Source organism: Gobius niger (genome assembly GCF_951799975.1).
Source record: "Gobius niger genome assembly, chromosome: 22".
In the NCBI taxonomy this organism is placed as follows: domain Eukaryota; kingdom Metazoa; phylum Chordata; class Actinopteri; order Gobiiformes; family Gobiidae; genus Gobius; species Gobius niger.
In genome coordinates, this window is record NC_136873.1 from 5,563,859 (window position 1) to 5,585,244 (window position 21,386).

A 21,386-nucleotide genomic window follows, 5' to 3' on the forward strand; every position below is an offset into this window, starting at 1 on the left:
AAAATTCAGAAATAAACTAATGGGGAGTAAATAGAGAAAATATTTGTAATAAAAAAAAATTTAGTAGGAAAGTGTGAAAAAAAAACTTTGAGGAAAATTGTGGAAAAAAAATGGAAAAAAAATGGGCAAAAACTCAGAAAATATTAGAATTAAAGAAATTTAGTGGGAAAGTGTCAAAAAAATATGGGCCAAACAAAAAATATGGAAAAAATGAGTAGAAAAAAAATTATTGAATTAAATTAAAAAAAGAGAAAAATGGGGCCAAAATTCAGAAAAAAATGGGTGGAATTTGTATAGAGGAAAATATTAGTAACAAAAAAAATTGAGTAGGAAAGTGTGAAAAAAAACTTGTGGGAAAAATATGGGCCAAACAAAAAATAGGGAAAAATGAGAGAAATAAAAAAAATTATTTGTAGTAACAGCATCAAAACTGTATTAAACTATTTTTGTACTTTAATTGTGTTCAATAGCAGTACCTAAACTTGTTTTCTATATACCACCGAGATCAAAAGCTACTTAAAGTACACTCAAAATGCTGAAAAATACCGTCTATACTTAGAAAACCATCTCGTCGCTGAGCCATCCATATCTCTCACTTCCACCGTTCTCTTATTTGGTTATTTACTGCAACTACTACTTGGACTACACGCTAATACTTTGATGTTTTGTCGACTAACTGCTCTGCCACAGCCCTGACTGCACACACTACACACACACACACACACACACACACACACACACACACACACACACACACTGAGAGAGGAGAAAAGGTTCAGGAAAAAAAACGGCTTTATCCAGCTCTGAGGCGCTGCTCGCTCTTTCTCTAGCTCTAATCCTAAAGCCTCATAATCTGAACGACTGCAGAGGGGGGGGGGGGGGGGGGGGTGGGGTGGGGGGGGGGGCGGGGAGTGAAGGGGGGGGGGGGGGGGGTGGCACCCTCGAGCTGACTAAAGAAAATCCTGTGCAGTGTCTTTTTTTTGGGTCTGGACGCCTGAATGGTCCGTGGCTGATGCTGTAGTGAAAAGAGCGGCTGCTTCTCGGACTAGAACTGGACTCTGGACTCTCTTACCCCCCCCCACCCCCCCCCCGCCTTAACATTAACGAGTGCATTTTTACCCAGTTCGGCTTTACCCAAATCCTGTAGGCCAGTGTAGCACCTCATTTGAAAGCGAAGATCTACAAAGCTCATCTAAATGGATCTTTTTCCTCACGTCATCAGATTTTTTTTTCCATCTTTTTTGGGGGGTTTTCAACTCATTTTTGTAACTTTTTTGGTATTTCTTTTTTTCTTCATTTTTTTTTCTCTCGCTTTTTGGCACATTTTTGTCATTTTTTGTGACATTTTCTGTCAATTTTTTGTGACTTCTTTGGCACTTTTTGTCATTTTTTTGTAATTTTTTGGTCATTTTTTTGGTATTCAACTCATTTTTGTCACTTTTTTGGGTTTTTTTTTTTCACTTTTTGTCACATTTTTGTCATTTTTTTGTGACTTTTTTTGGCACTTTTTGTCATTTTTTGTGACATTTTCTGTCAATTTTTTGTGACATTTTTCATCACTTTTTGTCATTTGTTGGTAAATTTTTTGGTAAATTTTTTTGGTAAATTTTTTGGTCATTTTTTTGGGGTATTCAACTCATTTTTTTTTTACTTTTTGGGGGGTTTCTTTCTTCATTTTTTCCCCACTTTTTGTCACTTTTTTGTCATTTTTTGTGACATTTTCTGTCAATTTTTTGTGACGTTTTTCATCACTTTTTGTCATTTGTTGTAATTTTTTAGTCAAAGAAAAAATGAAGAAAAAAAAAAACGATTGATCCTGGAGCGTCATGGAGAACATCAAAACAAATTAAATGAAAAGCATGAATACAGACAAAACACAATAGAATGTGATTAAAGGGGATTCGGTTTGCCTGGGGGTTAAGGGGTTAGAGGGGAGTCGGTTTGCCTGGGGGTTAAGGGGTTAAAACCGAATCGGTTTGCCTGGGGGTTAAGGGGTTGGACGGTAATAGGTCTTTTTTTGTCACTTTTTTTTTTTTTTTTTCTTTTTTTGGGGGGGTATTTTTTCATCACTTTTTTGTCATTTTTTGTTAACATTTTTCGTCACTTTTTTGTCATTTTTTTTGTCATTTAAAAAAAAAAGTCATTTTTTTAATCAATTTTTTGTCTTTTTTTTTCATTTTTTTGTCACTTTTTTGTCAAAGTCTTCTCACTTTTTTGTCACATTTTTTGTTATTTTTTTGTCTTTTTTTTGTCATTTTTCTTTTTCATTTTTTCGTCACTTTTTTGTCACATCTTTATCATTGTTTTCGTCTCAGTTCTGTCGCTATTTTCAAACCTTTTTTCCAGACCTAGAAAAAACTAAAGGGGTTAGACAGTAATCGGTTTGCCTGGGGGTTAAGGGGTTAGACAGTAATCGGTTTGCCTGGGGGTTAAAGAGGGGGTATTATGCTTTTTTCAGCCACATAGCACCAGTCTATATCACACTACAATGATGACGAAACGTTCTGTTGGTCTGTCAATGCAGTAAATTAGAATAACTGCCTTATATAAAATTGCTCTTTCAAAATGGCGTTAGCAAATGACTTGAAATAGGCCTCTGTCTCTTTAAGAACCTCTGACCCTTTCCGACACGCCCCCTCCACACGCTGTCTGTGGCATCACAACACTTTCTCCGCAGTATTGAAACTACGATCGTTGCATTTTATTTTTTACTATTGGAAAGGAGCTACTGTTTATCACTTTGTGAACAATGGCCACACAGGATATTATTTGGAGACGAACCTTCCACACCGGACGCTTGGAAGGGGCTCTTGCCTGAAAAATAACTGCTGTTTGGAGGCTTCTCTTTGCATCTGCCATGCCCTATGGATCTCTAACTATACCCCCATGGACGACACCAGGATCTGCAGGAGCCCATACGATTCAAAAGACGGACATTATCTGTGCAAGTGGACAATGGTTTTTCGAGGTTACCCCGTTAGCTTGTTATAATTACTACAGCTCATTGTTGATGAAAAGTCTGCAATAAACCACAAATGTGTAAAGCCAGGCTCATTGTGTGATCATCGTAAAGGCTGCTTCTAGTAGTTGCCTGCTTTATTGACATTATTTGTGCATAATATGCTGCCTGTTTTCAATGAATGTTGTGAAGGTGAAGGTTGTTAGCTTGTCGCGGCTAATAGTGCCTTAGCTCCGGGAGAAAACCACTCGGCTACGACTCACTGTAGATGAAATGTGAGCAATAAACTACAAAATCAACAAGCCCGGCTCAGTGTGTGATCGTCATAAAGGCTGCTTCAAGCAGTTGCCTGTTTTAGTGACGTTTTCAATGCACAATATGCTGCTTGTATTCAGTGAATTTTCCCGTTAGCTTATCGCGGCTAGCTTGTTAGCTCCGGGAGAAAACCACTCGGCTACGACTCACTGTAGATGAAATGTGAGCAATAAACTTCCAAATCAACAAGCCAGGCTCCGTGTGTGATCATTGTTAAACGGTTCTTTATGTGTGTGGTGGTTTTATTGACTTTATGTGTGCATATCTCTCGTTTTCACGTGATGACTCGAGGTTTAGCTTAGCATTAGCTTTCTCCGGAGGCTCTGTGCATCATCAAGGCCCAGCGCAGAACCAGACGCTGAAATAAGCGTTCTTGTCACCGGTTTTAATCCTGGGTGTTTAGGTAACAAACACTGATGTGTGTCTTTGTAAAAGTCTGCTGTGGCTCCGGTTCACAACACATGAAGCTAATCCTCCATGATGACTCTGTTTACATCTTAGGGCCAGACACTGCAGGGAGGGGGTTCTGCTGAGGAGCAGTGGTTGGTTACTCGGCTGGTGACGAAAGGTCGGAGGCGTATCCTGGAGGTCGAGGGCGTTTCCTGAAGGAATCAGGCGTTTTATCCCTAAAATGGCCGCCATCAGAGTTTTTACAGATTACTCGAAAATACGTGAATGTGCTAAGGCAACACTTCAGGCATGGTTTTAATGAGGGAATGACTTAATAACATGATGTAAAGCTTGAAAAAGTCGATTTTGCATAATACCCCCCCTTTAAGAGGTTAGACAGTAACCGGTTTGCCTGGGGGTTAAGAGGTTAGACGGGAGTCGGTTTGCCTGGGGGTTAAGGGGTTAGACAGTAACCGGTTTGCCTGGGGGTTAAGGGGTTAGACAGTAACCGGTTTGCCTGGGGGTTAAGAGGTTAGACAGTAACCGGTTTGCCTGGGGGTTAAGGGGTTAGACAGTAATCGGTTTGCCTGGGGGTTAAGAGGTTAGACAGTAACCGGTTTGCCTGGGGGTTAAGGGGTTAGACGGGAGTCGGTTTGCCTGGGGGTTAAGGGGTTAGACAGTAACCGGTTTGCCTGGGGGTTAAGGGGTTAGACAGTAACCGGTTTGCCTGGGGGTTAAGGGGTTAGACAGTAACCGGTTTGCCTGGGGGTTAAGGGGTTAGACAGTAATCGGTTTGCCTGGGGGTTAAGAGGTTAGACAGTAACCGGTTTGCCTGGGGGTTAAGGGGTTAGACAGTAATCGGTTTGCCTGGGGGTTAAGAGGTTAGACAGTAACCGGTTTGCCTGGGGGTTAAGGGGTTAGACGGGAGTCGGTTTGCCTGGGGGTTAAGGGGTTAGACAGTAACCGGTTTGCCTGGGGGTTAAGGGGTTAGACAGTAACCGGTTTGCCTGGGGGTTAAGGGGTTAGACAGTAATCGGTTTGCCTGGGGGTTAAGGGGTTAGACAGTAATCGGTTTGCCTGGGGGTTAAGGGGTTAGACAGTAACCGGTTTGCCTGGGGGTTGAGGGGTTGGACGGTAATAGGTCTTTTTTGTCACATTTTTTGTTATTTTTTTGTCTTTTTTTTAAGTCATTTTTTGTTAACATTTTTGTCATTTTTTGGTTATTTTTTTTCATTTTTTGTTAACATTTTTCGTCACTTTTTTGTCATTTTTTTGTCATTTAAAAAAAAAAGTCATTTTTTTTTAATCAATTTTTTGTCTTTTTTTTTTTCCTTTTTTTGTCACTTTTTTGTCAAAGTCTCACTTTTTTGTCACATTTTTTGTTAACATTTTTTTCATTTTTTCATCACTTTTTTGTTATTTTTTGTTAACATTTTTTTCATTTTTTCATCACTTTTTTGTCATTTTTTTTTTCATTTTTTCGTCACTTTTTTGTTATTTTTTGTTAACATTTTTTTCATTTTTTCATCACTTTTTTTTCATTTTTTTTTTTCATTTTTTCGTCACTTTTTTGTCACATCTTCATCATTGTTTTCGTCTCAGTTCTGTCGTTATTTTCACACCTTTTTTCCAGACCTACAAAACTAAATTGATCTTTTTTCTCACATCATCAGATTTTTTTCATCACTTTTTTGTCGGTTTGCCTGGGGGTTAAGAGGTTAAAACCAAATAAAGTGCGGACGCCACTTTTTTAAAAAACAAGGTGGACTTTCTTTTCTCGGAGGGGGGGCAGATGCACAAATGCCCCGCCCCATGTGGACTCGGCCTACGCGCGGTCATGGCCGTCCCGACTGGCTTAAAGGCCAGCACACACTATACACGACTGGCAGAGACGTGGCTGTGGGACCGTCCCACACTGACCACGGCTCACACGGAGGGGGGGGGGGGGGGGGGCACTTACGGAGGGCGTGCCACTCGTCCTGCCGGATGGTCTTGGTGATGTTGTAGGACAGGTTCTTGGGGATGGAGGCGGAGGAGTAGTGGTACTTGATGTAGGAGCAGCGCGTGATCCCTCCTGGAGACAGAGAGAAAGAAGTTAATTATACTCACTACTGCCACCCCAGGTCATACGTGTAACTGCAGCTTCTATATTAACCTCTTAACTCCCGCCTGAACCGAGAGCGTTTTCTCCAGTTCAGCTTTACCCAAATCCTGTGGGCCAGTGTAACACCTCATTTGAAAGCTAAGATCTAGAAAAACTCGAATCTACAAAACTCATCTAAATGGATCTTTTTCCTCACGTCATCACATTTTTTTTCCATCTTTTTTCCTTTTTTTGGGGGGGGGGGTATTCAACTCATTTTGTAACTTTTTTGTATTTTTTTGGTCAAATTTGTGTCATTTTTTGGTCCATTTTTTGTAATTTTTTGTAATTTTTCATCATTTTTTTGTGGTTGTTTTTGTTATTTTTCATCACTTTTTTGTCATGTTTTGTAATTTTTTTGTTATTTTTTAGTCATTTTTAGTCATTTTTTTGCCTTTTTTTTGTCTTTTTTTGTCACATTTTTGTCATTTTTTGTTATTTATTTGTTATTTTTTTTGTCATTTTTTTTGTCATTTTTTGGTTATTTTTTAGTCATTTTTTGGTTATTTTTTAGTCATTTTTTGTCATTTTTAGTCATTTTTTTTGTCTTTTTTTGTCTTTTTTGTCACATTTTTGTCATTTTTTGTTATTTTTTTGTCTATAGTTTTTTGTTATTTTTTCATCACTTTTTCATAATTTTTTTGTCATTTTTTTGTCATTTTTTTGTCATTTTTTTGTCATTTTTTTGTCGTTTTTTGGTCATTTTTTGTAATTTTTTGTCAAACATTTTTTGTCATTTTTTCGTCACTTTTTTGTCTTTTTTTTTTTCAACAAAAACGTGACCAAAAAAACCCCAAAAAAACAAAAACCAAAAGGTGACACAACACAGCAACAACGCGAGGAAAAAGATCAGTTTTGTGGCTCTTAGCTTTCAAATGAGGTGTTACACAGGCCTATATAATAACCAAAGAGGACAGAATGCATTTGGTTTAGTCGGGTGGTAAGAGGTTAAGATTAAACTCTAAAAACAATACTTCTGATTTGTATAATAATATTTCTCAAAATCATCTTGAGGGCCAAAGGTTCCACGGGCTAAACCAGAGCTGAACCAGAGCTAAACCAGAGCTAAACCAGGGCTAAACCAGAGCTGAACCAGGGCTAAACCAGAGCTTAACCAGGGCTAAACCAGAGCTGAACCAGGGCTAAACCAGAGCTAAACCAGGGCTAAACCAGAGCTTAACCAGGGCTAAACCAGAGCTGAACCAGGGCTAAACCAGAGCTGAACCAGGGCTAAACCAGAGCTGAACCAGGGCTAAACCAGAGCTAAACCAGGGCTAAACCAGAGCGGAACCAGGGCTAAACCAGAGCTTAACCAGGGCTAAACCAGAGCTGAACCAGGGCTAAACAAGAGCTTAACCAGGGCTAAACCAGAGCAGAACCAGGGCTAAACCAGAGCAGAACCAGGGCTAAACCAGAGCTGAACCAGGGCTAAACAAGAGCTGAACCAGGGCTAAACCAGAGCTTAACCAGGGCTAAACCAGAGCTGAACCAGGGCTAAACCAGAGCTTAACCAGGGCTAAACCAGAGCTGAACCAGGGCTAAACCAGAGCTGAACCAGGGCGGAACCAGGGCTAAACCAGAGCTGAACCAGGGCTAAACCAGAGCTTAACCAGGGCTAAACCAGAGCTTAACCAGGGCTAAACCAGAGCGGAACCAGAGCTAAACCAGAGCCGAACCAGGGCTAAACCAGAGCTTAACCAGGGCTAAACCAGAGCGGAACCAGAGCTAAACCAGAGCTTAACCAGGGCTAAACCAGAGCTGAACCAGAGCTAAACCAGAGCCGAACCAGGGCTAAACCAGAGCTGAACCAGGGCTAAACCAGAGCTTAACCAGGGCTAAACCAGAGCGGAACCAGAGCTAAACCAGAGCTTAACCAGGGCTAAACCAGAGCTTAACCAGGGCTAAACCAGAGCTTAACCAGGGCTAAACCAGAGCTGAACCAGGGCTAAACCAGAGCTTAACCAGGGCTAAACCAGAGCTGAACCAGGGCTAAACCAGAGCAGAACCAGGGCTAAACCAGAGCGGAACCAGGGCTAAACCAGAGCTTAACCAGGGCTAAACCAGAGCTTAACCAGGGCTAAACCAGAGCTTAACCAGGGCTAAACCAGAGCTGAACCAGGGCTAAACCAGAGTTGAACCAGGGCTAAACCAGAGCTGAACCAGGGCTAAACCAGAGCTTAACCAGGGCTAAACCAGAGCTGAACCAGGGCTAAACCAGAGTTGAACCAGGGCTAAACCAGAGCTGAACCAGGGCTAAACCAGAGCTGAACCAGGGCTAAACCAGAGCTTAACCAGGGCTAAACCAGAGCTTAACCAGGGCTAAACCAGAGGTGAACCAGGGCTAAACCAGAGCTTAACCAGGGCTAAACCAGAGCTTAACCAGGGCTAAACCAGAGCTGAACCAGGGCTAAACCAGAGGTGAACCAGGGCTAAACTAGAGCGGAACCAGGGCTAAACTAGAGCGGAACCAGGGCTAAACCAGAGCTTAACCAGGGCTAAACCAGAGCAGAACCAGGGCTAAACAAGAGCTTAACCAGGGCTGAACCAGGGCTAAACCAGAGCTGAACCAGGGCTAAACCAGGGCTAAACCAGGGCTAAACCAGGACTAAACCAGAGCTAAACCAGGGCTAAACCAGGGCTAAACCAGGGCTAAACCAGAGCTGAACCAGGGCTAAACCAGAGCTAAACCAGAGCTGAACCAGGGCTAAACCAGAGCAGAACCAGGGCTAAACCAGAGCTGAACCAGGGCTAAACAAGAGCTTAACCAAGGCTAAACCAGAGCTGAACCAGGGCTAAACCAGAGCTGAACCAGGGCTAAACCAGGGCTAAACCAGGGCTAAACCAGGACTAAACCAGAGCTAAACCAGGGCTAAACCAGGGCTAAACCAGGGCTAAACCAGAGCTGAACCAGGGCTAAACCAGAGCTAAACCAGAGCTGAACCAGGGCTAAACAAGAGCGGAACCAGGGCTAAACCAGAGCTGAACCAGGGCTAAACCAGAGCTTAACCAGGGCTAAACCGGAGCTTAACCAGGGCTAAACAAGAGCAGAACCAGGGCTAAACAAGAGCAGAACCAGGGCTAAACAAGAGCAGAACCAGGGCTAAACAAGAGCAGAACCAGGGCTAAACAAGAGCAGAACCAGGGCTAAACAAGAGCAGAACCAGGGCTAAACAAGAGCGGAACCAGGGCTAAACCAGAGCTGAACCAGGGCTAAACAAGAGCAGAACCAGGTCTAAACAAGAGCTGAACCAGGGCTAAACAAGAGCGGAACCAGGGCTAAACAAGAGTGGAACCAGGGCTAAACAAGAGCGGAACCAGGGCTAAACAAGAGCAGAACCAGGGCTAAACCAGAGCGGAACCAGGGCTAAACAAGAGCAGAACCAGGGCTAAACAAGAGCAGAACCAGGTCTAAACAAGAGCAGAACCAGGTCTAAACAAGAGCTTAACCAGGGCTAAACAAGAGCTTAACCAGGGCTAAACCAGACCCGAACCAGGGCTAAACCAGACCTGAAACAGTTCTAAACAAGCTCGGAAAAAGGGCTAAACCAGTTCTGAGCAAGGGCTAAACCAGAGCTGAACCAGGGCTAAACTAGAGCCGGACCAGAGCTAAATCAGATCTGAACCTGGGCCCAACCAGACCTGAACTAGGACTACATATCAGATCTAAGACTCAGCCAGGGCTAAACTAGGACTGAACACTGACAGAACTAAGACTAAGCCAGGGCTAAAACAGGACTGAACACTGACAGAACTAAGACTAAGCCAGGGCTAAACTAGGACTGAACACTGACAGAACTCGGACTAAGCCAGGGCTAAACTAGGACTGAACACTGACAGATCTAAGACTAAGCCAGGGCTAAACCAGGACTGAACACTGACAGAACTAAGACTAAGCCAGGGCTAAACTAGGACTAAGCCAGGGCTAAACTAGGACTGAACACTGACAGAACTAAGACTAAACCAGGGCTAAACTAGGACTGAACACTGACAGAACTAAGACTAAGCCAGGGCTAAACTAGGACTAAGCCAGGGCTAAACTAGGACTGAACACTGACAGAACTAAGGCTAAACCAGGGCTAAACTAGGACTGAACACTGACAGAACTAAGACTAAGCCAGGGCTAAACTAGGACTAAGCCAGGGCTAAACTAGGACTAAGCCAGGGCTAAACTAGGACTGAACACTGATAGAACTAAGACTAAACCAGGGCTAAACTAGGACTGAACACTGACAGAACTAAGACTAAGCCAGGGCTAAACTAGGACTAAGCCAGGGCTAAACTAGGACTGAACACTGACAGAACTAAGGCTAAACCAGGGCTAAACTAAGACTAAGCCAGGGCTAAACTAGGACTGAACACTGACAGAACTAAGACTAAGCCAGGGCTAAACTAGGACTAAGCCAGGGCTAAACTAGGACTGAACACTGACAGAACTAAGACTAAGCCAGGGCTAAACTAGGACTGAACACTGACAGAACTAAGACTAAGCCAGGGCTAAACTAGGACTGAACACTGACAGAACTAAGGCTAAACCAGGGCTAAACTAGGACTGAACACTGGCAGAACTAAGACTAAGCCAGGGCTAAACTCGGACTAAGCCAGGGCTAAACTAGGACTGAACACTGGCAGAACTAAGACTAAGCCAGGGCTAAACTAGGACTGAACACTGACAGAACTAAGGCTAAACCAGGGCTAAACTAGGACTGAACACTGGCAGAACTAAGACTAAGCCAGGGCTAAACTCGGACTAAGCCAGGGCTAAACTAGGACTGAACACTGATAGAACTAAGACTAAGCCAGGGCTAAACTAGGACTGAACACTGATAGAACTAAGACTAAGCCAGGGCTAAACTAAGACTAAGCCAGGGCTAAATTAGGACTGAACACTGATAGAACTAAGACTCAGCCAGGGCTAAACCAGGCTTTAACTAGGGCTAACCCAGGTCTAAACCAAGGACTGACCGTGGAAAGAACTAAGACTAAGCCAGGGCTAAACTAAGACTAAGCCAGGGCTAAACTAGGACTGAACACTGATAGAACCAAGACTAAGCCAGGGCTAAACTAGGACTGAACACTGATAGAACCAAGACTAAGCCAGGGCTAAACTAGGACTGAACACTGACAGAACTAAGACTAAACCAGGGCTAAACTAGGACTGAACACTGATAGAACCAAGACTAAGCCAGGGCTAAACTAGGACTGAACACTGATAGAACCAAGACTAAGCCAGGGCTAAACTAGGACTGAACACTGACAGAACTAAGACTAAACCAGGGCTAAACTAGGACTGAACACTGGCAGAACTAAGACTAAGCCAGGGCTAAACTAGGACTGAACACTGATAGAACTAAGACTAAGCCAGGGCTAAACTAGGACTGAACACTGGCAGAACTAAGACTAAGCCAGGGCTAAACTAGGACTGAACACTGATAGAACTAAGACTAAGCCAGGGCTAAACTAGGACTAAGCCAGGGCTAAACTAGGACTGAACACTGACAGAACTAAGACTAAGCCAGGGCTAAACTAAGACTAAGCCAGGGCTAAATTAGGACTGAACACTGATAGAACTAAGACTCAGCCAGGGCTAAACCAGGCTTTAACTAGGGCTAACCCAGGTCTAAACCAAGGACTGACCGTGGAAAGAACTAAGACTAAGCCAGGGCTAAACTAAGACTAAGCCAGGGCTAAACTAGGACTGAACACTGATAGAACCAAGACTCAGCCAGGGCTAAACTAGGACTGAACACTGATAGAACCAAGACTCAGCCAGGGCTAAACTAGGACTGAACACTGATAGAACCAAGACTAAGCCAGGGCTAAACTAGGACTGAACACTGATAGAACCAAGACTAAGCCAGGGCTAAACTAAGACTAAGCCAGGGCTAAACTAGGACTGAACACTGATAGAACCAAGACTCAGCCAGGGCTAAACTAGGACTGAACACTGATAGAACCAAGACTAAGCCAGGGCTAAACCAGGCTTTAACTAGGGCTAACCCAGGACTAAACCAAGGACTGACCGTGGAAAGAACTAAGACTCAGCCAGGGCTAAACTAGGACTGAAACAGGTCAGAACTGGGACTAAACCATGACTAAACCAGGCCCGAACTAGGGCCAAACCAGGACTGAACCAGGCTCGTGTGTATCCGGAGGCTGTTGCAGCAGATGGGATTCTTCTGTATGACCTGCTTTAGACTGACCCACTTCTGCTCCCATCCATAAGATCACACAGCTCCGCCGGGTCTAAACCTGGTCTAAACCAGAACTAAACCAGGAGTAAACGTGAACTAAACCCGGAGCGAAACCAGGGACTAAACCAGGACTAAACCAGGACGAAACCAGGACGAAACTAGTACTAACCGCGGGTCAGATTATTTTCTGGCACCACCCTTTTAATGCCAAGGAGCCTCGGCGAGCGTCGAGAGGGCGTCGACCCGGAGACCCACATCGGTGACATCTGTCCGCCGCGGTTGCCACGGCGACGGCAGCTGGATTACACGGCGTTTCGGAGAGATTAGGACCGGAATTAAACCGGGGGCGGATCAGCGCGTTTACAGGCGGACACCGAGGAGCGGGGGCCTTTTCCCAGGGCTGGAAGGGACTGGACCGGGGACTGCGTAGTATTCCGAGGTATTTAGAAGATTTGGGTCAAATTTCTATGATATATTGTACTTTTTCAAGCCGACCTTGAGTGGAGTTTATAGCCTATAGGTCAGTGTAACGCTCATTTGAAAGCTAAGACCCACAATCTCTTTCCTTGCGTTGTCGCCGTTTTGCACATACTTTTTTTGCGTTTTTGTCACTCGCTCTCTTGTTGCTTTTTTGTGGGGGGTTTTTCATCACTTTCTCGTCATATTTTTGCCACTTTTTTGTCGAGTTGAGTTCGGCATTCATTCTGGGGTCATCTAGAACCAGAAAACAGAGCAATGATATAAGAAAGATATGCAAATTTACAATATCGGGTTCTCCAATTGCAAACGTTTGGGGGAAAAGTACCTGAACTTTTTTTTTTTTTTACGAAACCACACCGGTATCGCTTAACAGTACCTGCCCCTAGTGATTGGGCAACGGAAAAATACGTAGTCTGTGATTATGGTTGTTAAGGGTTCCATTTTGGGTTATGTAATGTGTATGGAGAGGCTAGAAGCTCCAGTGACCCATCCATCCATCCATCCATCCATCCAAACCCATCAATCCATCCATCCATCCATCCAAACCCACCCATCCATCCATCCATCCATCCATCCACATCCATACATCCATCCATCCACATCCACCCATCCATCCATCCATCCATCCATCCATCCATCCATACATCCATCCATCCATCCATCCATCCACCTATCCATCCATCCATCCAAACCCATCCATCCACCTATCCATCCATCCAAACCCATCCATCCATCCAAACCCATCCATCCATCCATCCATCCATCCATCCATCCAAACCCATCCATCCATCCATCCATCCATCTATCCAAACCCATCCACCTATCCATCCATCCAAACCCATCCATCCACCCATCCACCCATCCATCCATCCATCCATCCATCCACCCATCCATCCATCCATCCATCCATCCATCCATCCATCCATCCATCCAAACGCATCCATCCATCCATCCATCCATCCAAACCCACCCATCCATCCATCCAAACCCATCCATCCACCCATCCATCCATCCAAACCCATCCATCCCACCACCGTGTCCTGGGTCTTCCACAAGGCCTTGTCCCACTAGGACATGCCTGGAACACCTCCCGCGGGAGGCGACCAGGAGGCATCCGGAACAGATGCCCGAGCCACCTCAGCTGGCTCCTTTCGACGTGAAGGAGCAGCGACTCTACTCCGAGCTCCTCCCGGGTGACTGAGCTCCTCACCCGATCTCGGAGGGTGCGCCCAGCCACCCTGCGAAGGAAACTCATTTCGGCCGCTTGTATTCGCGATCTTGTCCTTTCGGTCATTACCCAAATCTCATGACCATAGGTGAGGGCGGGAACGTAGATCGATCGGTAAATCGAGAGCTTTGCCCCGACTCAGCTCCCTCTTCACCACGACAGACCGACACAGCGACCGCATCACTGCTGACGCCGCACCGATCCGTCTGTCGATCTCACGCTCCATCCGTCCCTCACTCGTGAACAAGATCCCGAGAGACTGGAACTCCCCCACTTGAGGTAAGGGCTCCCCACCGACCTGTAGAAGCTCCAGTAACCACTTCTTCGCTTGTTGCTGGTTTTGGTTTGGGAGAGACATTTTCGCCTCGACGCTGTGTTTTAGAGATGACTATACAGTGACGTTTGCGGGATTTGAACAGGAAATAAAATACCTGTCTTCATGATTAAGTTGCTTTCGGTTAATTCTGTCTCTTGCAGTGTTTTAAGGCGAGACACTGCAGGTGAATAGGGATTTTTTTTTTTAATTTACAGATATCAATGTGAAACTTTTGCTGTCGATCACTGGCATAAATGTGAGAAAAAAATACATTGCAAGTTTTCTGTCATTTTGTCTTTTCATATAAGAACAAGGTGTTTTATGCCTAAAAATGCCCCAAATTTCCCATCTTTTCGAAATCTGAATAATGGATAGAGCTACATTCAAATTTATGGTTTCATTTTATTGATAAATGAGTCGCCAAGACTTTCTCAGAGGGGATTTTGGATTTCTTGTTTAGTTTTAAAATAAGCTGTTTTTTAGTGGAAAAATGTGTAAAAAATGTAATTTTCGCCTTATTTTTTGACATTCAAAACTCAATAAATGGGGCTTTAGGGATTAAGTAATAAAAAATCCCTCTGAAAAAATCTTCCAAATATTGTTCAGTCCAAGGCTGGAAAATGTGAAGTCTTTAGGTCCGACTGACGTGGACATAGTGTCGCCACAATGACAGAAAAATGTGTTTTGAGAAAAAGGCCCTTGAAATTGCCTTCTCCCATATAAGTCTATGGGGGAACATTGAATCAGCGCAATATTTAAACATGTTATTGTAAAGATTAGGCATATTTTTTGTTACCGGGTGAAAGCTTATATGTTCAGAGACCAATTTGGCCCAAAACCTGAAAACTGAAAAAAAATGTTGAATAATGGTGCATGTGTGTAATAGGTGGATCACAAAATGTCAAATACTTTCTGATCACATTCAAGTTCCTCATTTTGGCGTGATAATTCCAATGACTTCCTGCAGGCTTTTCCACAGTATTTCGAAGCATTCGTTGTGGCGTCCCGGGTTGGCAGGTGGAGTCGGTGTGTCTGAGTTTATTGGGAGCGCCGCGCTTTGAATAATTTAGACTTTTCCGCCACACGATGCGCTCTGTCTCCACAACAAAACAGCGCGGCCCTGCAACCTGATCCTGTCGAGTACAAGGAGCACACGGCAGATGCAGTCACAGTAGTAGTAGTAGCAGATCTTGGTCCTGGTTCGGGGTTTGAATATACAGATATACATATTTTTGGAATGCTATTGAAAGAGGGAAATTTACCGGCCCTCCATCGCCAAACTCTGGCCCGAGATGATTTTGAGAAATATTATGACCCAAATCAGAGCTCAAATGCCTGTTAAAGTAGTCTAGAAATATGAAAAATACTGTCAATTCCTTAAAATGTCTTAACAGATCACCCTTTTGGGCCATAATCCTAAAAGAATACACATCTATAGGTAGAAAATACTTATATCTACTTGAATTAAGAGATTAAAGCTAAAATTGGAGTAGATTTGGTCTGGCCTTAGAGCAGATAAAACCTACCAATGGAACAAGCACAGGTTTTTTCTTAATTCAGATTATTTTGTATAATTTCAAGTGAATGATAAATATTTTTACAGTAAAAGTGAATTTGTCTGATTTCCAGTGGGATTTCTATTTGTTCTTTTGGCATTAGCGTTTTTATCTGATCTTGGATTAGTTCAAACCGACTCGAATTTAACATAAAAACCTTTATTCAAGTGATTTTAAGTAATTTATCTAGTTTAAAATTGACATTTTCCCAGTGTGTATGATGTACAACACTGGCATATGTAGAAAGTGATGCTTTACTTCAACTACTTCAATTGGAGGGTCCGGCCCTTGGTCTTTTGACGATAGAGAAAACCGGCCCTTCACCGAGCAAACCTGCCGACCCCTGCTTTAAACTGTATAATTTGGGTCAAATGTTTTGGATTTCCTTCCACAAACTTCTCACAATCGTTTTGGTCCATTCCTTCAAACAGAACTGGTGTAACTGAGCCACATTTGTAGCCACCTGTTCAGCTCTGCCCATATATTTTCAACTGGACTGAGATCAGGACTGTGATGACCACTTCCAAACATTGACTTTGTTTTCAGAATTGTAACCAGTATTGGTATTGGTTGCTTTAGAAATTGTCCATTTGGAAAACCCATCTGTGCCCAAGCTTTAACTTCCTGATTCTTGAGTTGTTGCTCCAATAGAGTTCTTTCTTAATGATGCCGCAAAACAGCCCCACAGCATGATGCTGCCCCCCCCCCCCCGTATGTCACAAAATCTAAAACCTAAGCTAAACCTCTATAAATATCTAAACCTCATTATGGCCAAAACAATCTTTTTTTCTGTCAGTCCACAGGACGTGTCTCCAAAAATGTAAGTCTTTATCCTTTTCAACCCCTTAACTCCCTCCTAAAGCGAGCACATTTTCTCTAGTTTGGCTTTACCCCAGTCCAAAAGCAACAAAACTGAGACGAAAACAATGATGGAGATGTGACAAAAAAGTGAGAAAACATTGACAAAAAAGTGATGAAAAATTGATGAAAAAGTGGCAAAAATGTCACAAGAAATTGACAAAAAAAATGATGAAAAAATGACAAAAATATGATAAAATATGACAAAAATGTGACAAAAATATGATAACAAATGTGACAAAAAAATGATAACAAATGTGACAAAAAAATGACAAAAATGTGACAAAAATATGATAAAAATGTGATAATAAATAAATGCCAAAAATGTGATAAAATGTGACAAAAAATGATAAAAATTTGATAAAAAATGGACAAAAAACAAAACAAAAATATGACAAAAATGTGACAAAAATGTGATAAACAATGGACACAAAAATGACTAAAATGTGACAAAAATGTGATTAAAAAATGACAAAAATGTGATAAAAAATAGACAAAAAACAAAACAAAAAAATGACAAAAATGTGACAAAAATGTGATAAACAATGGACAAAAAAATGACTAAAATGTGATTAAAAAAAATGACAAAAATGTGACAAAATGTGACAAAAAAAATGATAAAAATGTGACAAAAATGTGATAAACAATGTGACAAAATGTGACAAAAAAAATGATAAAAATGTGATAAACAATGTGACAAAATGTGACAAAATGAGTTGAATACCCAACAAAAAAATGATGGAAAAAAAAAAAATCTGATGACGTGAGGAAAAAAGATCCTCTCGGTTCAGGCGGGAGTTAAGAGGTTAACTTCCTTTTTTTATTTGCAAACTCCACTTCCACTCTGGATAATGACAAACTCTCACCAGGTTCAACATCTTCACCAGGTCTTTTTCATTTCCTCTTGGGTTGACGTTCAAATTTCACACACATTCATCTCTGGGACACAGAACCCGCCTTCTTTCTGATCTGTCTGATGACTGGACATTTCCATCATTGTTTGAACCAATGAACCTTCCAGTGTCTTGAAACGACACCCAAGGATGAACCAGACTTGAGCTTCCAAGGTCATCTGGGCTAATGTTGACTTTTTGATATTTTGTGTGTTTTTGTTGCACTTTTTAGCCTTTTATATCCGTTGTATATAGTGTTACTAATACTTGATAGCACATTTCCCTGTCTATTTGCTCAAGGGGGTGTTTATATCCCGTCTCGACTCTCTTGATCCCCTCCCTTTTCACTGGACTTTTCGAGCGGTCTTGACCCAGACCTCTCCGCCTCCTGCATGTCGAAAAGGTCCATTTGGAACTTTCCCAAAATCTCCAACAAAAAAGCGCCTGAAAGTCCCGGGACAGTGCGGGGCTTTGAGTCGGTGCAGCTGGTCCCCGGGTGAAAGAGCACAGCTGCGATGTGCCAACAACAACAGGCCAGTCAGAGGGGGGGGGGCTCATTTACACGCGCCCCGCGAGGTCCAGACAGGGGCGGACTGGCCATAGGTCCATTCTGGAAGAGCACAGAGGGGCCACTGGCTCGAGGGCCACCAGTCCCGCCTCAACCGAGCTTTACCAGAGTCTAAAAGCTAAAAAGAAAAGCATCAAAATAGCGAGAAAAAGAGGAGGAAAACATGAGACAAAAATTCAACAAAAATTCAACAAAAAAATGACAAAAATATGATAATAAAAAAATGAGAAAAATGTGACAAAAATTCAACAAAAATTCAACAAAAATTCAACAAAAATGTGACAAAAATTCTACAAAAATGTGACAAAAATTCAACAAAAATTCAACAAAAATTCAACAAAAACTCAACAAAAATTCAACAAAAATTCAACAAAAATTCAACAAAAATGTGACAAAAATTCAACAAAAATGTGTCAAAAATGTGTCAAAAATGCAACAAAAATGTGACAAAAATTCAACAAAAAATCCACAAAAATGTGACAAAAATGTGACAAAAATTCGACAAAAATTTGACAAAAATGCAACAAAAATTCAACAAAAAAAACATACAAAAGGAGACACAACACAGCAACAGCGCGAGGAAAAAGGTCAGTTTTGTGGGTCTCCAGTGTGTGTTCCAGTAGCAACAACACGGGCGATGTATTTCCGCTCTATAGATACTCATGGTTTGAATGAGGAGTGACCTGGGTCCTGGTTTAGTTCAACTTCAAGTCAAGTTCAGTCTGGGTTTAAGTCTAGATTTAGTCCCAGGGTGTCGGACTAAAGCTTTAATCCGGGGGTTGTCCTGGTTTAGTCCTAGATTAGCCCTGGTTTATTCTTGGTTTAGTCTGCTCCACTGACCACAGGCCCGGGATCTCGATCAGCACCACGGACAGCTCCGCGCGCAGCCTCGCAGAACACAACAAACATTTCACCTCGAACACGGGCCAAACCGACCCAGGACCGACCGGGACTGAGGCCTGTCTCCGTTCAGGGCCTCGGTGACACTATCTTTTCCGGTTCTTCCCCCGTAATGGCCCGTTTTTACCCCGCTTATCCCACACTGGCCCCGCACTCACCCTTCTGGATGTGCTCCTCCAGCTCCTGGTCGAAGCCCTGGCGGAGGCAGTGTCTCCACAGGCCGGTGTTGGTGGAGTTGTAGCGGCGGCTGCACTCGTCCGCCGCGCTCATGGCGAACAGCTGCCTGCGGCTGCGCGTCAGCGGCAGGCGCGCATCTCCGCCGCGCGCGGCACGGAGCGGCAGGCTGTTGTTGGGGATGTAGATAAAGCCCGGGTCTTTGCGGCGGCTCGTGAAGCTGCGGCACCGCTCGCGGTACCGCCTCGCGTCAGTCTCGTACCAGTGATCGGAGCACAGCGCCACCGCGAGCATCGCCAGCGCGCACAGCGACAGCGACAAGCCCGCGTACAACAGGAACCTCCCGGCCGCCATGGCTTCTACAGCGGCATCAGCTCCAGGCACGAGCGGCTCACATCATCCTCAGCCCAGGGACACGCGCGCGTCCTGGAACAGCGCGGCCTGGCACAACACGGTCCGGTCCACACGGTCTGAGCGCGGCCGAGGAGAGCGTCAGCCCCGAGCGGCAGCCATCTGGACACACACATGAGCGGCAGGGCGCACGGAGAGATGACCCCGCGGTAGACGCGCCTCGGCGGGGGGTTCACTCCGGGACGTCCTCCCGCTGACAGCCGCGGTCTGCGCTCACTCAGGGCCCGGGACGGAGCTGCTGTCTTTTTTTTTGGGGGGGGGTGTAATCCTCCTCAGACCCTCCGCGGCGGTGGAACGAGCTGAAGAGGAAGCGCAGTGCACGAGCCCGCCGCGCGTCCACGTGCGAAAAGATGACGGCAGCTGTTTCACGGGGCCTCGGATCCGACCAATCCGAGCGCGCCGGGGTCCGTGCGCGCGCGTCCTCCGTGAGGGGGCGCGCGCTCCTGCAGCTGCTCCTTTCACTTCAGCGGCGCTCGCTGTGGACACAACCGGCCTGTCCCCCATGCGTCTGCGTGTCCTCTGTCCCGGGTGTCCTCTGTGGGGGCCGTGTCTCTGCGAGCAGGGGGGGCACACTTCCCCATATACCCTGCATAACACCACTGATATATGGTTCAGATGATGTTGGATTGTGAGGTACCCCTGGCATACTTCCCTATACAATACTGTCGATTTAAGACGAGACGCTGCAGGTGAATAGGGAAAAAATGTATATTTACAGATATCAATTTGAAACTTGTGCTGTCGATCACTGGCATAAATGTGAGAAAAAAATACATTGCAAGTTTTTTGTTATTTTATCTTTTCATATAAGAACAAGGTGTTTTATGGCTAAAAATGCCCCAAATTTCCCATCTTTTCATCGACGAAATCTGAATAATGGATAGAGCTACATTCAAATTTATGGTTTCATTTTATTGATGAATGAGTTACCAAGACTTTCTCAGAGGGGATTTAGGATTTCTTGTTTAGTTTTAAAATAAGCTGTTTTTTAGTGGAAAAATGTGTAAAGTGAGAAAACATTGACAAAAAAGTGACGAAGAATTGATGAAAAATGTGACAAAAAAAAGACAAAAAATTGATTAAAAAGTGACGAAAAATGACAAAAATGTGACAAAAAATGCTACAAAAAATGACAAAAAAGTGACGAAAAATTGATGAAAAAGTGGCAAAAATGTCACAAGACATGGACAAAAATGTGACAAAAAAGACAAAAAATGGATTAAAAAAAGACAAAAAATGACAAAAATGTCACAAGAAATTGACAAAAAATTGACGAAAAATGACAAAAATATGACAAACAATGACCAGAAATAATGACAAAAATGTGATAAAAATTTGACAAAAAAATAACTAAAATTTGACTAAAAATGACCCCCCAAAAAAATGACAAAAATCCAGAATTACATTTTCGCCTTATTTTTTGACATTCAAAACTCAATAAATGGGGCTTAAGGGATTAAATTATAAAAAATCCCTCTGAAAAAATCTTCCAAATATTGTTCAGTCCAAGGCTGGAAAATGTGAAGTCTTTAGGTCCGACTGACGTGGACATAGTGTCGCCACAATGACAGAAAAATGTGTTTTGAGAAAAAGGCCCTTGAAATTGCATTCTCCCATATAAGTCTATGGGGGAACATTGAATCAGCGCAATATTTAAACATGTTATTGTGAAGATTAGGCATATTTTCTGTTTCCAGGTGAAAGCTTATATGTCCAGAGACCAATTTGGCCCAAAACCTGAAAACTGAAAAAAATTGAGTTTTGCCTGTAGTGTCTCCCCTTAAGCACGGAACAGGCCCACACAGCTCACATCATGACCAAAAACATATTTTTGACAGAGACAGTTCTCATATTGTCGTGACTCATGGAAAACGGTTCCACGGCATCAGGGGTGTGGGCAAGTTTGCTTGGTGGAGGGCCAATTTTGTTCATCATCAAAACGCCAAGAAGGGAATCTCCCAATTGTAGCCTAAAGTAAAGCACCACCTCTCCAAATGAATGCCA

At 43.4% G+C, this 21,386-nt stretch overlaps 1 protein-coding gene across 1 annotated transcript; it reads right to left on the reverse strand.

Annotated features, from left to right (window-relative positions):
• Positions 1-5,499: 5,499 nt before the first annotated feature.
• Positions 5,500-19,561, reverse strand: tmem178bb (transmembrane protein 178Bb; the record flags this gene model as incomplete). Its single annotated transcript, XM_079581091.1, has 2 exons — positions 18,956-19,561; positions 5,500-5,738 (listed from the first exon to the last, which is right to left on the reverse strand). Exons 1-2 carry the CDS (start codon positions 19,323-19,325, stop codon positions 5,500-5,502), a joined length of 609 nt encoding a protein of 202 aa, XP_079437217.1. The 5' UTR covers positions 19,326-19,561.
• Positions 19,562-21,386: the final 1,825 nt, after the last annotated feature.